General features: G+C 37.4%; 2 protein-coding genes across 2 annotated transcripts; one reads left to right on the top strand and one right to left on the bottom strand.

Moving 5' to 3' along the window:
- Positions 1 to 126: 126 nt before the first annotated feature.
- Positions 127 to 7,788, bottom strand: CDK6 (Cyclin-dependent kinase 6; the record flags this gene model as incomplete). Its single annotated transcript, XM_035729525.2, has 6 exons — positions 7,536 to 7,788; positions 7,365 to 7,500; positions 6,187 to 6,518; positions 6,000 to 6,138; positions 3,807 to 4,628; positions 127 to 1,347 (listed from the first exon to the last, which is right to left on the bottom strand). Exons 1-6 carry the CDS (start codon positions 7,760 to 7,762, stop codon positions 127 to 129), a joined length of 2,877 nt encoding a protein of 958 aa, XP_035586626.1. The 5' UTR covers positions 7,763 to 7,788.
- A 1,079-nt stretch (positions 7,789 to 8,867) lies between these two features.
- On the top strand, positions 8,868 to 15,571 carry NDUFS7 (NADH dehydrogenase Fe-S protein subunit 7 ndufs7; the record flags this gene model as incomplete). Its single annotated transcript, XM_051219078.1, has 7 exons — positions 8,868 to 8,901; positions 10,200 to 10,259; positions 10,572 to 10,657; positions 13,385 to 13,509; positions 13,543 to 13,672; positions 13,705 to 14,020; positions 15,351 to 15,571. Coding segments are annotated over 7 exons (849 nt in total), but the record flags the coding sequence as incomplete, so codon positions are not given.
- Between the last annotated feature and the right edge of the window lie 1,799 nt (positions 15,572 to 17,370).

Raw genomic sequence — 17,370 nt, forward strand, 5'->3', positions numbered from 1 at the left:
AACCTTTTCCCTCTCTCTACCGATGATTTTATGAAAGGTAGAAAGTAAAACAAAAATGCAAACTATCAATAATAATTGTAAAAATAAACAAATAAATAAATAAATAAAGTATTTGATAATCTCTACTTATTTAAATAAAAACTTATCTAATGAGCAAGCGGTCAATTGAACTGCAACATTATTTGATAATGAGACAGGGATTGTCTTGTTATTTGACTCAATATTATTACTAATAGCGATTGTTGAAGATGTTAAAACTGAATGATTATTGTCATTTTCCTTTTTATTTGTACTATTATTACAACTATTAGCGGTACTATTACTATTACTATTATTATTACTAGTAGTAGTAGTAGCAGCAGCAGTAGTAGTAGTATTTTTATATTGACTAGAATTACTATTGCTATTACTATGACTATTGACTAGAGCTAAACCGGTCATTGCTGTATTAATGCCAAGACTTGTATTAGCTGGTTGATTTTCATCAATATCATCTGAATCGATTTCATCATCAGTTGTATCGTCTTCATCGACGTTAATATTTCCTTGTTTAGTAAAATGATGTGTTTTTACACAATTTGGATTATTTGTTGATTGTAATAGTGAAGTGTTAACAAGAGTGCTTGAAGAAAACTGATCAATAACACGAGGTAATTTTGATGGAGAACACAATGTCATTGTTGTTTTTGTTTCTGTCTCTGATGCCGTTGTTGTCGTTGATGTGTTTTTAGTCGAATTACTACTTCCTAATAAACAATAGTTCTCATTATTATCATCTAATTCAGTAGTTAACGGTGGATGACTAGTTGATTTAATTAACATTTGTTGATGATTGCCTACTAATCTTGCTTCTTTCATCTTTTTCTTATGATTATTATCATTAGAAGAGTTTTCATGCTCATGAATTGAATGCAAAGTAGAGTTGGAAGATAATGATGAAGCAGGCCCAAGTGAAAATCGTGAACTTGGGCGAACTTGATGAGAATAATGTTGATAACGATGATGATCAGTAGTATGTTGTGATAAAAATTGTTGACAACTTTCTGAAATTCGACCAACATCACTACTATGTTGAAGAATTTTTACATCAATATCTTTTCTTTTCGCTTCATTTGATTCAGTAGTAACATCAATACCAGAAGTAGTGGTAACGGTGAGCATTGGTTTATTGCAAATCTCTTCTCGATTAAGTGAGACATAAGGTAAAGAAGCATCGATATAGTTAATAGAGTTCTCCGCTTTACTTGGCATCAATGTCCTTGTAAGAGGTGTGGCTTCTTTAGATTTTCTAGTATTTCTGTTATTTGTTTCAATTTTCTTCGTTTGTTTAGTTGAAGAATTCGCTGTCTGTAGAAATAAACGAATAAAATATTATTATTATTACCATTACAAAGTTGTCAATCAAATTACGTTGATCAATAATCAAATATTTACAAACCTATGCCATAACTGATCGACTTTAAGCTGTGTCACCCAGATTCTCCAGCCACTGTTTACTGGTCAGCATTGAACGTCGTGGTAATCGGTGTTCAGGCATACGTAACACATGGCCCAACCATCTCAGTCGATGAAGATTCACAACCTCATCATCTGATTTAACATCATTCCCTAACAACCTGTGTCCAACATCCCTATTACTTACCCGGTGATCCCAGCAGACGTCAGCAATATTTCTGAGGCATCTATGGTCAAATACTAGTAGCTTACGAGTGTCTTCTACTCTTAATGGCCATGTTTCGCAGCCGTAAATTAAAACAGAACGGACTGCCGCGCAGTATACTCGTCCTTTTATTGATAGACGGATATCTCGCCTTTGTCATAGGTGACGTAATTTGGCAAAAGCCAAACGAACTTTTTGAATCCGTACAGAGATTTCGTCAGACACTAACCCACTAGGGCTGATCAGACTTCCAAAATAAGTGGAGTTGTCGATACGTTCAACTACTTCGCTTCCTATCCTTAGTTCAGGTGTTGACGCAGGCCAGTCCTGAAGCAACAACTTGCATTTAATGGGAGAGAAGTGCATTCCAAACATTCTGGCATTGTTGCTCAGTGCTACCAAAAGACTCTGCATTTTATCAGCGTCCTCACCAAACAGAACTATATCATCTGCGTATTCTAATCGATAAGTGGACCTCCTGGTAGGAGATCAATACCCGAGAATTCAGTAGACGAGAATGTTATTTCCATCAATAGGTGTATGATGAAGTTAAACAAAAATGGAGAAAGTGGACAGTCTTGACGGACACCACTCGAGGTTGCAAAAGTAGATGACAGTTCGCCATAAGCCCTGACTCGACTAGTAGTGTTCGAGTAAAGAGCCTTTACAAGGTTTATATATTTCTGAGGTACGCCTTTCAACGACAGACGCTGCCACAGAATCTCGCGGCCTACAGATTCAAATGCTGCTTTTAAGTCAAAAGAGACCACCATTGTCGGATGACGATAAGTATGCCTGTGTTCTAGAACCTGACGAATGGTGAATATGCGATCGATGCAGCCACGACCAGGTCTGAAGCCAGCTTGATTCTCTCGTGTTTGCAGTTCACGAGTCTTAGTTAGGCGTCTGATAATTATCGAGGCTAGTATTTTAGATACTATATTAGTTAAACTAATCCCTCTATGGTTGTCACAGGATGATTTTAACCCTCTCTTATATATTGGGACGATAAGTGATTGTGATCAGTCAGATGGAATAACGTCTAAGGGATAAGGCGAGGTGTGCATTTTTAGGGTCGACCTTTCCTAACCCCACCCCTCCTTGTGGGAAGGCAGCATCGCTGTCATGCTGGTTGTCTGAAGGAAACACCTTACTGCCCTCACACCTCTGTACAGTTAGCAGTACGACTTCGCCTTCGGACCTTGGGTTTGTTGCTTTTAGTCTTACCGCTCTTCAACCGGCCTGTCTGACATGGTAGGACCTTGAGGAACGGTTGTTCCAGCCAGTATAGCTCGGTTGCTTCATCACGATGGGCAAGCCCGACCACCACGTCAAGGTAGCAACAACGGTTGGGTTTTTAGGTAGCAACAAACGGATCATTTAAAGTCTCTAACCATCCACGTAGTCTACACCTGTTAACATGGTTCAGTCCAACTGTCAATGACTTTTGAGTAAAGTCAGAAAACTGGTTGGTGAGACTGTGAATTTCTATTTGCTGAGGGAGCTATAAAATGTGTTACGTAAGTCCAACCATTACCTATCTCGATATGTGGTATTGGTTGGTATAGAAAGAGACTGGGAAAAAAGTAAGGAAGGTCAAGCTAAAACATAGCATCACCTCATGATAACGTTATTGGTTAAATTACGGTATGTAGGTAGGACATCGACTACTTGGTTGGGATCAGCACAATTTTTATAACCAAAGGTTAGAGACTTCAGGTGACATGGTTGAAGAATGGAGTTGGAACGATACGAATGTATTCATTTCTTGTTACGCCTAGATCCTGTTTTTTTTACTTTATAAATTCACTCTTTTCTCTCCAACCACATTGATTATGCCTAATCTTTCGTACGATCACTGGTACTAGTATTATTTCTTTGTTATTCGTCTTTATAATCTTATCTCAATGTGTCGACGTGATGTGGCAACTTAGGGTGATGCATATTTTTCCCAGGTTCTATGTTGCTTATGAGTAACTGAATGCTTTTTTCAGTGTGTATCTCATCAAATAAACAATACAGAATAATACAAATCAATTGATTGTCTTGACATCCGAAGTGATTCTAAGATTGGTCTTCTAAGAATCAAACTTTGTCTGGAAGTGTATTACAAAAAGGTATGGAAATTATTAGTGAACAATATTACCTCTACAACACCCATGACTGTTCGACGGCGAGCTGTTTTTTTCTGTCTAACTATGTGACTTGTTACATTTAAAGGGTCTGCATTATTTGGTTTTTGCACAGATGTATTATCTGATAAGATTTCAATGGAGTTTTTGCATGTCTTCTGGGTTCCAATTTTCTGTGAATTATTCACTTCGTAATTGGTTTCCATAAGACAGGTTCTAGTGGGTTGTGTATGCCTTCGGATAGATTTAGCTTGTTGTCTAGTTAGCGGTCTCCTAGGTGGTGTGGCAGAATTATGGTCGGTGTTATTTAAGGGTGCAGATGATGAATTATCATTAATGGCATTATTTACAACTGATATAATCAAATTACGCTGATGCTGATCAATATCAGAACTACGTGAAGTGGGAACCATTTGGTCAATTGTAAGTGCAGAATTAACTAAATGATCAAGTGTTGAGTGAAGTGTGTGAGGTACAAGTTGAGCATTTGTTACTGGAACACAACCATCAACTTCATCAATACCACCACCACCAACACGGCATGGTCGAAAATTAACTGCAGAAGGCAAATTATTCTGGAAATAAGACGACAATGCAGCTGCACATGACTGTGTAGGATAAATGGCATTCACAGAGTAGCGGGATTGCCGTCCATTTGATCGAGAAGCGTTTACATTTCTTAATAATGGCTTATGCAGAGCAGTTTCAATGTGTTGAATATTGTTTTGAACGGATCCACCTGTATTAGTACTACTAGTGACAGTAGGATGAAAATACGGTAGTGAAAGTGCATCGAAGGCAGTGATTCGCTTTTTTGGATTGAACTGGATCATTAGCTGTAAATATATGGAAAGTAGGATACCAGTTACGATCCATTATGTATACAAAAAATAAAATGGTTCGCCAGATCTCTTATATGATAAAAGTACTTTGTGTTTATTTAATCCTTGCTATGAAAAGTCTGAACTTTGTAACTTGAATTTCTGGTACATACAGGTTCTAACGTTGTGGCAAATAAAATTAGGATGAAGCAATGACAAACTGTTTGGTGGACCAATGGTAGTGACTGAATGGAAGATTATACACTTGGTCGTCAGCCACATTGGTGATACAATGAATAGTGAAACTGATGCTTAATGGTTGAAAACTGAATGCTTTAAACAACAAACTACAGCTCATTATATCTCAGTTTTGTCTAACACAAACAGTTGGTTTAAGGCATGCTTATTGAAGCAGTGAAACAGAAGTAATAATAATGATAATTGGTCCGATATAATTATTAGCATAATTATGTACGTAAGCAATAATCGTTGAGATTTCATTGTTTTTCCGAACAAAATCACCAGCACAAACTCCAGGTAAAAGTGAGGTGTTCGAACTTTTCCATGCATGACTAACCATTCACCATCACTACATTGATCTTGATTGGTCATCGCTGAACTTGAAACCTTTTTAGATCATAGAATGGAACTTACTAGTCATTCACTTGGGCTGCAGATCTTCACTATCTCAAGGCCAATCACAACTTGATCTACTTAACTTTAAGCTGAACTTTGTGTGAACGCTAGTGATACTATTCAGCTCCCTAAAATAAAGTGGAGAACGAGCCTTCGAATTATTTTAGCGGCTGAAAGATAAACTCTTTAACAACTCTAAGCAGATAGTAATGATAATTATTTTTAAATGTTTTTGTATCCCCTTTAGATAAAATTATCATATATGAGAAGAGGTTTTCCAACTCATCACAAGTTAGTCATTTTTACTACTTACATAAATTCTCACTTTATCCCATGGTATTTTAATGCAATGCGACTTTTAATACTAAACTTCCACTAATTTTAAGCTTTGAATAATAAGAAATAAACCTAGGAGCTATGTACTATCCATCTGACTTATTGTATGATTTTCTAAGTTGTTTAGATGTACATGTTTAAATCAGCCAACTCGATTTTAGAGTGAGCATCAAAATACCCTATTAACGAGACTGATTATTTCGTATCCTTTTACAATTATTTCATAAAAAGTAGATATTGTAATGCATCGTATCTATATACTTATGTATTTCAGTAGTATAGTTGAAATTATGAAACCTTACTCAGTTAACCTGAAAAAACAAACCTATTTACTTTAAAGATAATTGTATACGATAGCAAGATAAAATTATGAATGAGAAATATATGCATGAAAATAACACATTTTTCACACACTTCAAGTAATTCGAGTGCAGATTTATCGTTAGTTTTGATACACGAACGTAATTTTGAACCAGAAGAGTTGAAATGAAAATTAGATCGTTTCAAGTAAGACAACGCAGGCCATTCATTTTGAGCAGGAAATCCAATAACTCTAGAAAATCATACATGATTATCGAATTTCGAACACTATAAAGCTTACTGAAATATAAGTTTTAACATCTCTAGTTCTGTATCTGCACGGAAAATTGCTTGTAAGTTGAATAATTCTGCTATGATACAACCAGCAGCCCATATATCACAAGGTGATAAGTATTCAGATTGAATTAAAATCTCTGGAGACCGATACCACAATGTTACAACAATCGGTGTGAGTGAAGACTCCCAACCAAGTACACGAGATAAACCAAAGTCAGTTATCTTCAAGCGCAAGGTTTCCTTATTGATGAGAATATTAGCCGGTTTAAGATCACGATGAATTATTCTATGTGAATGGAGGAAATCCGTACCACGGAGCAACTGTTCAGATAAATTCTAAAATAGAGAGCAAAAAACACGCTTATAGTTGCACAAAGTGCCTAGTTTGTCTTAAGTACTGAAACCAAGTATCAAAGGACAGAAAAACTAAAAGGTTTAGACTTGAGCAGCATCAAATGAGATTTTTAGAAATGACCAGGAATGCTCTTACAATTGTTTTCAATGTAGCCAACCAAAACTCAGACAACTATTCAAAGCAATATTGAAAGATTGTGGTTCAAAGCGGCATTTTATAGCTCCGTGACCCGAATAGTCATATTTGTTTTTTATTTAATAATATCACCAATTCTTTATGAAACCTCATAGTTATATCACGGGTGATTTACTTCGAAAGTAAAACCGAAATTGGATCACTAGATCAACTATCTAGAAAACCCTAGGTTCCACCATTTTTCTGATTTGAAGACTGACGATGGATGCAATATAAAAATGATAGAATTCCGCACTCATAAACCTGGATGAATTTCAGAATACACTCTTAACATAAACATGCAGTTGAGTAAACAATGCAAACGTCATATGTACCTTTCAAATAAATATACTGCAATCAAAAGTCATTGCTATTCGGCTGGCCAGACAAAAGCCATAACCCAGCCAATAGTTGTGAGGGGTTGCCATAATTATACATCCAAGTAGTGATTTTCTTTCAGTTGACAACGAAGTTTTACCTCCTGTCGAGGCTGAAACTGTCGGTCAAAGTCTGATACACCGATGTATCATTGTATGGGCCAGTAACTACAGTAATGAGATCAGTATATTGGCTACACATTTATCCATTTAACCACAAAACTGTAACAACTCATGCGTATTTATGGAGTTTAAACTATCAAACATTGAACTTACCCTGATGGTCTCAGATGGAAGGCCAGTCGAAGGTACATGGTGAGAAAGAAAACGAGCTAAATCGCAATCAACAAACTCGAAAACAATATAAATCGATATCCCAGTCTCCTGCTTTTTTAATGAAATGTCAAGCATTCTAAAGCAAAAGTAGTGTTGAAAATTTGAACCTACTGTACGAGGTAAGGGCAATTATAGGATTGCACCTTCTTCAGAACACTAAGTTCACGTAGAGTGCTGAGTGGAATGCCTTCATCATCAGTAGGTATCAGTATTTCTTTTAATGCAACCGTCGTTCCATTTAAAGATGTCCCTTTAAAAACGCGTCCATATGCTCCAGATCCAAGTAGATTTGATACTTGATAATTGCTTTTAAATGGGAATGTATCATAGCTGCTCATCCGTTATAGATCAAGCAAACAAGTCAACGCGTATTACGAAAAACCGCTAAACCACTTCACTTATCAAGATATGAAATCAGGTAATCTACATAGATTTTGTAATTTTTGTTTATGAGAAGATATAGTATCACTTTGCACGTATCAAGAAATGGTCATAATACTACGCGTTTCGTCAGATCACACAGTGCGCGATGTTTAAAAGATCAGAGGTATTCTTTTCCTCAGACATAATTCGATAGTTCCGACTATATATCACTCCTTAAGACTACTATTTTCTTTCGGGTTGAAATATTTGCAGTAAAATTAACGTCATATATATTCCTCTTGTATGTAAATGACCTTCCTCTTCTCCTATCATCATCGGTCTTGCTATATGCTGACGATGTCAAGATATGGAGAACGATACGATATGAGGGTGATAGCTTAGAACTCCAAAATGGCCTGAAGAAATTATCTGAATGGTCTCAAACCTGGAAGTTGCCGATAAATACTTCCAAGTGTGTTGTGATGCATATCGGTCATCAAGGTACACATATATACACGATGAATAACACTGAGCTACCTGTCGTCCAGACATATAATGACTTAGGAGTCATCGTTAGTCAAGACTTAAAGACTACTGCACACTGCCGTGCAATAGCCGCCAAAGGTTTTAGAACGTTATGGTCAATACGTAGGGCTTTTAGTCATGTCGACGCTAAGGCGTTTTTGACTTTGTATAGTGTTCGTACGTCCCAAACTTGAGTACTGCATACAAGCCGCTAGCCCCTGCTTAAAAAAAGACAGTGAGCTTCTGGAAAAGGTTCAGAGAACGGCAACTAAGCTGATTCCCGGAATAGCGAAGCTTCCGTATGAAGCTCGACTGGCCAAGCTGAACCTTTTCCCGTTGTCATATCGCAGAACTAGAGGCGACTTGATTACAGTCTACAAATTGCTTAGTGCCAAATTCGCACCTGATATGCCCTCATTTTTCTTGTCTTCCAAAACAGAGAATTTACGAGGACACTCCAAAAAAGTTCACAAGCCAAGAACAAATTACTTGTCAGCTGACTATCGACTTTCCATAGAATCATCAACGAGTGGAACTCATTACCTCAGCACGTGGTTGAGGCTCCATCCGTCAATTCTTTCAAAAGAAAGTTGGATCAACTGAGGGACCACCATTGCCAGGACTAACACAGGCCATCAGGCTTCCTGTCCTTCCAAAACTGAAACTGATATATTTCAAGGGTAATTTTGCATTTGAAATTTTATTGAGCACACTGTTTTTTAATATTTGTCGCACTTCCGAGTGTAACAATTGAAAGTTTCATTTTGGAAAAGACAGGAGGCTGGGTGGCCCATTTGAGTCCGGACAATGTTGATGTCACAATCGATACAACATCCTTTGGAACATGTTGGCAAATGAAGTGTCGCGGCAAATAAATCCTCAAAATAAATAGTTCTGCAGTTCTTTGACATTGATGCTGACCTTATCAGTATTACCAGACCCACCTTAGATGAGGGTGCTCTGTCACTCATCTACACCAGATTACGAGTTCTCTAGAAGGACATGAAGACTTCGCGATACCTAGAAAACCTAATCGTAATGTGATATCAGTTTCTGGCACTAAAATAAAAAATTTGACCATCTATAATGTGTATAACTCGGCCATGGCTGTTAATCTTGAGAAAGTTATTGAATGGGTGCAAACCAAAAATAAGGAACGTTTGATGTCGTTAAAGGAAAGTCGGTCCTCCGAACTGCGAGTGAGAAATCCTAGTCTGATCATCGTAACAGGACAGTCCTCTTCTGTAGGCTCAAGAAGAGCTAAAGCTCACAGCCCAGAAATCTCTATGAGCGTGGTGTTTAATTGACGGAGAATTTTCTTATCCAGCTAAGTGCTCAAGGTATCTCTGTGACCACATTACTGAAGGTTTATACATCAGGTAGCCAGAGGTTCTTGAAAGCAAACTGATCCAGGCCTCTAAAAGACTTATAAAGCCAATTACTTGATGTTGATTATATGGAATCTAAATATTGGGAAAACAGAAACATTTGCGGAACGACTCTCCTCAAGTCCAGAAGATTGTATGAAGAAAAACCTGTCATAGTCTATATATTCGTGTAAGAATCAAATACCTAAGTGAAGAGGTGGCATTTCAGAATTATTAGGAGAAAGAAGTAATATATCGCTATTGGGAAACGATCAAGGTAAAGCCAAGGTATTCTCAAATTTCTTTGGCGTTATACATGCTTTGGAGGCAACCTCCCTTTGGTTCACAAACACTTTGGATACCGTAACCATTAAAGAACTCGATGTGATTGATTTGTTGAGTGAGTCTGATATAGGGAAATCTATGAGAGCTGATTATATTAATCATAGCTTACTAAAGGATTTAACGAGTTTTGTAACAAATCCCTCAAATATTTGTTTTAATCGATCTTTAATCAAAGGTAGACTACTAAAAGATTGGAAGAAAGCCGTAGAAAGTCGTGTCTTCAAAACAGATGCGAGTGAATACGTCGTTCTTCACATCTCTTACAAGAGCTAGCCAACATAGATTGATCACTTCTCGTTGTGCAGACATCCTATCAAATATATCTCCAAACTTCTTCATTTCTGACTTCTGATTCGACTGAGTTAGCGTACTTTGATTGTGAAGGTGTTACAGATAAAGCGTCGTTAAACTCCGAATATTGTGGCATCTTTACCATCAAATCATCTTCAGCATACGGATGTAAGGATTGTCACAAGGAAAAAGAAAAGGCGTGCTAAGAAGAAACTGCTCATAGATAGTACTAAGGTATGTGACTTTAGGTTTTCAGTTCCGGATTCACATATCAACGCAAAACAAGCTGTGGGGGAGCCAAGTCTGAGCGGTGTAGAGGACGTAATCGAGAGACAAAATAAGGTAAATGAGTGGCTCACAGTCACACCTAAGGACGCTAAATTGGAATCGGATTACAAGGAAGACACGATTTCAGGAACTAAAATTTCACGTGTTAATTCAGACCTTGCTGAGGTGTCAGTCATTTTTTATAGGTAAAGAAAATCTTAAGAAAAGAAACCAAACTCTTTATTTGAGCACGACTTCAGTCACATCAAGTTCTTAATAAGCAGGCATCTGCAAGCTTCTTACAATAGGACAAAATGTGGATTCCGAAAGTACTCAGAAAAGCCGTCTATTGAAGGTCACTTTTGTTACAGTTGAAGAAACCTCATAGTGGGAAGTCCATGCAAACTAATTGGGTCCGGAATGTACGTCCATGAGGATCACAGCCTGGTTGACCATATTAAGAGACGAGCTACAGAAGTAGAAATTAATGAGCACCGCCTAAATGGTGAAAGAAACCTCCTACTTAAGAATTTTCAAATTGTAAAATATTGAATCAACTGTAGTATATCGCAGTCCAGAATGTGTAGTCGATAATTTCCTCCTAAGCGAACCTGAGTTGTGGTGTAATATAAGTAAAAACCTTAAAGCAAGAGACTTTGATGCACCATATATAAACTGGGTTAACTTAGAAGTGTGATAATCGAAAACGTCATTCGATTGCGAACTGTAAGAAACCCTAACTGCACTAGCTTTATTACAGCACGTTGGAGGTCCCACCAGATATGAGTTAAGAAGTTCCTCGTCTCCCTTGGACTTAGGCTCCACACACGGTGATGACGATGGTCCAATCACTTTTCTCCCACCACTAGGTAAAAGAGATCATGCAGTCATTTTATTCAAATTCATGGCTGAGATTGCTTATCAAAAAGTTGCGCCGAATTGTCTTAATATATGGAGGGCAGACATGGAGGCAGTCAACTCCGCAGCATCGGCTGAAAACTGGGAAATCGACTCTAGGGCATCAGTACGAGAGGCATGCACTCTTTTCAGGCAGTTATACAATCAGGTAACTCAACCATATATACTCTGCACAGTTCCAAAGAAGAAGAGGCACGGCCATTCCTGGATAGGCCGGGATATTCGACGTTTACTAAGACAGAAGAAGAAATGTTGGGATGTTTCCATCAGCCTTTGTACAGCAAGTGCGATGGAACGCTACAGATCGGTAAGAACCAAGTGCATAATTAAAATCCGGGAAGCTCAGAGAAAATATGAAACGCAGCTGGCACAATCTGCAATCAAGCAGCCTAAGAGAATATTCTCGTACATAAACTACGGAACAAGGATGCATCATTGGACTACCAACCCAATTAAAGAAGAGAGTGAATCCTAAAGGTTAGAGGGAGCTCAGGAGAAAGCATAGGCCATGGCTAACTATTTTGGGACATTTTTTTTACTCAGAAACCTCCTCTAGACAAAGAATTAGACCAAAATAAAGAGTCAACAAACCACTTACTCAACGTGGGCTTTGATCAAGACGATGTGCTTAGGGCTCTTAGCACCTTGGTCATGGAAAAGTCAACAGGACCAGATGAACTACACCCCAAAATCTTGAGACATATTACACAACATATCGTGTCCCCACTGACTGTGACATTCAATATGTCACTTGGCCAAGGTGTGTTACCTATGGACTGGAAGGATGCAATCGTCACTCCCATACATAAAACAGGAGCAAGACAACTTCCACCAAATTAAAAACCTGTCAGGCTCACCAATATCGTAGTTAAAATAGTGGAAATAGTAGTCAAAAATAGCATAATGACATTTATGGAAACCAACGACCTGCTAAACAGTGAACAACATGGCTCTGTCCTAGGTACCTTACTTTTTATACTGTATATAAATGATCTCCCTAGTACAGTCCCAATGTGATTATACGCAGACGATGTAAAAATCTGGCGAGTAATAACAGGAGATGCAGATGCATGCGCACTTCAGACAGATTTAAATATTGTGATTAGCTGGTCTGAGGAGTGGCTAATGCCTATCACTGCGACAAAGTTTGTCTACATGCACTTTGTGGATACAAAGGTTAGTAGCTATAACATAGGGAGAGTGCCTGTACCTGTGGTTTGGTCCCATAAGGATCTAGGAGTGACAGTGATTTATGGTCTTAAGACCACGGCCCATTGCCGGGAGGTCGCAGCTAAGAGGCCTTGAACCCTCCTGGACGGACATCCACCAAGTTAGATACTACCATGTTCACTGAAGTATGCACAACCTTAGTGAGAACTAAGCCTCAGAACTGCTCTCAGGCTGCAAGTCCTTGTTTAAAAAGTGGCTCAGATATCCTGGATAACGTACAGAGGGAAGTTACCAGTGCAATTATAGAATTCCGAGGTTTACCATGCAAAAGGCAGTTGGAAAAGCTAGACCTTTATAATCTGTCGTATCGTAAAATAAGAGATGATCTGATGTTGATGTACAGAATACTAAAAGGTGATTCTAGACCTAATATGTAATCTTTTTCTTCCCACGAGATCAGGATATCTCAGAAGACATAACAAGCGCGTAGAAAAGCCAACAACAGACAAAATACACATGACATACAGGTTTTCACACTGAGTCATCAATACTTGGAACCTGATGCCCGAAGCAGTGGTGTCCTCACCCTCAATTGACTCTTTCAAGAGTAGAATGAACACCCACAGAAACATACTAGAAAAGAAATAGCACATGCCGTAGGTCTTCTGTCCTCACTACAGAAATTTGAATCTGAATGTTAACGATTTATATCAGATTCAACGTTCAGACCGCTACTTTCGATCTCACCGCTACTTTAGTATGTTGTCCTTGAGTAGCAAAAAAGGACTTCATAGGCTGATTTATTCATCGTACTCGCGACTTTCATCGTCGGAGCCAAGGTTGGCGATAAAATTGTGTTAATATAACTTTAGTCAACCTTCAAAAGTTGATAGTTCTGATGAGTCCATCCCGTACAAACCGTACAGTCCTTTTCCAAAACCACAAGGGAAAATAGACTATGTTATCACCCGGCTTGATGATTTAGCAGACTGGGCTAGAAAAGTGGGGTCGATTTTTATTATTTCACTTCGTAGAACTCAATATATCCGCTTACTTTTGGTCTTGCATGCTGCGCTGTTGAAATGATGCATATCGCTGGGCCTCGTTATGACATGGATCGTTATGGGGTAGTTTTTCGGGCTAGCCCACGTCAAGCTGACCTTTTAATCGTTTCTGGAACTGTTACGAACAAGATGGCCCCGGCTCTTCACAGAATTTACGCCCAAATGACTCAACCGAAGTGGGTTATTTCAATGGGCTCTTGTGCAAATGGTGGTGGTTACTATCATTATTCATATAGTGTTGTACGTGGCTGTGATCGAATTATTCCAGTTGATATATATGTCCCAGGTATGTTGTTAGATTGTTCATTTTGCTCGCAGTTGGACCTACTAGTTTTTTTTAAAAATTTAACTTGCTAGCCACAAACTAGAGGATCTAACCTAATTCCATTAAATAAGTCATACTCAGAAAAGAAAAACACAGACAGTTCTTGAATTAATTACTTACCCGTGTACTCGACTACGAGAGATACTCCTATGAAGACTAAAAATACTACCTGGCTACTTATTTTATTTAACAGTTGGGGAGTAGTGTGGAATATATAGAGCATATCTCGGTCACTTGTCGGTGAACGTTCACATCCTTATCAGACATGCATCATCTCCATCTAGTAGCCTGCGAGTAGCTTCAGCATTATTCACGTGGTGGTTGGACTATACACGTGCAAAACTGTCGTGACAACTACCAACAATCTACACATATCTTAAACCCTCAGATACCACTTCACATGCGTAAATATAGGGTTAGCTGCTGCGCGCCGTATCCTTTCTTTTGTTAAGCGAATGGGAATGTATCATGTTTAGTTACTTTAACAATAATCAGTTATATATGACTAATAATTTCTTTGGGTGACAACCATTTAATTGAGTAAATAACACTGACTTAATCATAGTTTGAGATGTTTTACACGCTCATTCTGTGGATTCAAGCTTAGCCATCATCAATATAGATTAAAAGGTTTAGTGAAAACAACCTATGGTTTCCGACTAAAGTCGTATTCAGATGCCGTATTATTCGAAGCCATTCAATATTTTCAATGCCATTAGTTTTTTGTTGATTCTCTGATTCACTGTACCAATACGAAATATAACAACTTGAGGCTTCGTACTTTTGTGCTAGGGTATATGATTTTCATGACTAACTGATTTAAAGGTCCCATGTTAATTTAATGCAGACTTTTTCTGTGAGACTATAATTTATGGACGACCTTTGAGCGACGCTGAAGGTTATAAACCAGTGTGAGGAATGAGAATTATTATTTACAGTTTATGGTTAGTTTTAGGGATTAGATTCAAGGTTTTCATCACGGATTGACGTCAGCTATAATGCCAAAACTGTTTAGCCAAATGGATGGGTGAATTTCGTGCCGAAATCCGAGACCTGTTATCTTCTACCTGATTGGTTCGTCCATAAATTATAGTCTCGCCACTTTTTCAATGAGATCAAACACGTTAAAATTGTAAGTTCAAATTACTTAGTCATAGTTAAGTTCTACTATATGTCTAGCTAATTTAAGCACTAAATAGTTAGCCTAATGTTAAACTATTGTGTCAAATTGGGCTCATTCTTTTACTTGAAAGTAACAATAATATTCTTATTTATTTCTTTTTAATGTTAGGTTGTCCTCCATCTGCAGAAGCGCTGATGTATTCTATATTACAACTGCAAAAGAAAATTAAATCTGAAAAACACATTAAATCATGGTATAGGAGATAAATGATGAATTTATCTTAAATGAAAAGAGAATTTTTAGAACTGAATTGTAACTCACTTCCCGAAATTGATTCACACATTAGTGTTTACCTGTATTTATTATAGAAAACCAAACCTTTCTAGATACACATGTGTTTATCTGCTCAAATTTACGTACCACTTTTTGGGTAAAATGTGGGTTGCACATCTGTTGTATTATTCGGACGATATTAGTTAACTTTTCCAGCCACCATCCATCCTGACTCTCAGTGGTGACTAGCGTCTAAGTTGGTTGAAAGAAAACTAAGGAACGTTAAACCAAGCAATGATATCGATTCATTATATTATTAACTGCTTATAATGGTCGTCTTGGGAATCATATACTTCTTTATGGTTCGCACACTAATCGTGGATCTCGAGTGATATAACTCATAATCAGTTGTAAAAGGTTAGTCGCATTCATCCATTTTTGAAGTGTCCTCAGGTGTCATAATAGGCACGTTTTTCTCTGATCTTCCAGTGTATATGACTTGATTCGTACATATGAACTAATGGATACTATTCAATCAAAATATTTCTCTGTTATGTTGGGGAGGGGTAAGTTACAATCGAGAAATGAGTGTGTGGTTATTTTTGATTGGCTCGACAGCAGAGTAACTTACTCGGACTGCGTAACAGTATAAGTCAAAGTCTAGGGCAGATGGATTTATACGATATCAAACAAAAAACCTAGGATGTTGATATCTAATTTTTTCACTTATAAAACCATTCACTTTAGTGCTTCAAACACTTCAAATTCAGATGAATAACTTCCAACGATAAAAAACAAAGGTTTACTAACTGACTAAACAAGCGGCTTGTTCGTTAGAAAATACTTTGAACACGGCATATCACTGAACCATACCCTAAACAAATCATATATTCTCCCAATAAAGCTGTATAGACTTTAAACTGTATGGATAATTGATAAATGCTTAAAAATTTTGTTTTTGAAACTTCATATAATAAGTCATTATATTTTATAAAGAAATACATTATAATGACTGTATTGTGTTGTTCGCAATTTGAAATGTTTTGTATTATCAATGCAGTAATTGATTTAAACTAGAAAATCTATTGGTTATTTTGAAGACGGGTTGAATAGTTGCAAATTCTTTATCGAAGAAATAACGCTTTATTTACAAAAAAACTAATAAAAATCTCACATTTAAATAGTATCAACTAAAAGGTGGCATTTATTTAATAATGAAGTGTTATCAACAACAATTAAGAGAAACACTTTCAACGGAAAAGAGAAATAATCACTGGCAGTTTAAACATTTTGACTAAATACAATGAAGTTGGCATATTAAAGTGTCACAGTTTCAATTTAAGCAATCAAATATTTTTCGAACAACAAAGCTATTGATTATTCTTTACAACAACAGTCTGAGTTACATAATCGTATACTGATTTGAGTGTATTCGAATTCAAGAAAATCTAGAGGACGTCAAAAAAGATGGAATTCATTAATAAAGAAAGCAGTGATTATATAGAATAAAAGCATCTAGACCGACCAAATGTTCAGCGTTTCGTAGAATTCAAATTGAGAATGGATTTGTAACACTAACTGATTCAGAACTGTGCACGTTAAGTTTTTTAACTTGTCATTTTGATTACCTTCCTAATTGTAACTACGACGCTAATAATGCTGTTTCCGACCGTTGCTGCCATCTTGACTTAGTGGCTGGGCTTGTCTATCGCGATGAACCAGTCGAGCTATACTGGCTGGGACAATCGTTCCTCAAGGCTTTCCCGCCAAGGTAGGGTTGGATTAGAAAAGGTTGATTGGAAAAATACACACTTCGCCGTGTCCCACGAATATCCGTCTCCGGCGGTACTGTCTCAACAAGTAACACACAATGGTTGTGTTCGACCGGCCACAAACAGTTGATTTTTATTCGAGT

The sequence above is a fragment of the Schistosoma haematobium genome, chromosome 3 (genome assembly GCF_000699445.3).
Source record: "Schistosoma haematobium chromosome 3, whole genome shotgun sequence".
Classification (NCBI taxonomy): Eukaryota; Metazoa; Platyhelminthes; class Trematoda; order Strigeidida; family Schistosomatidae; genus Schistosoma; species Schistosoma haematobium.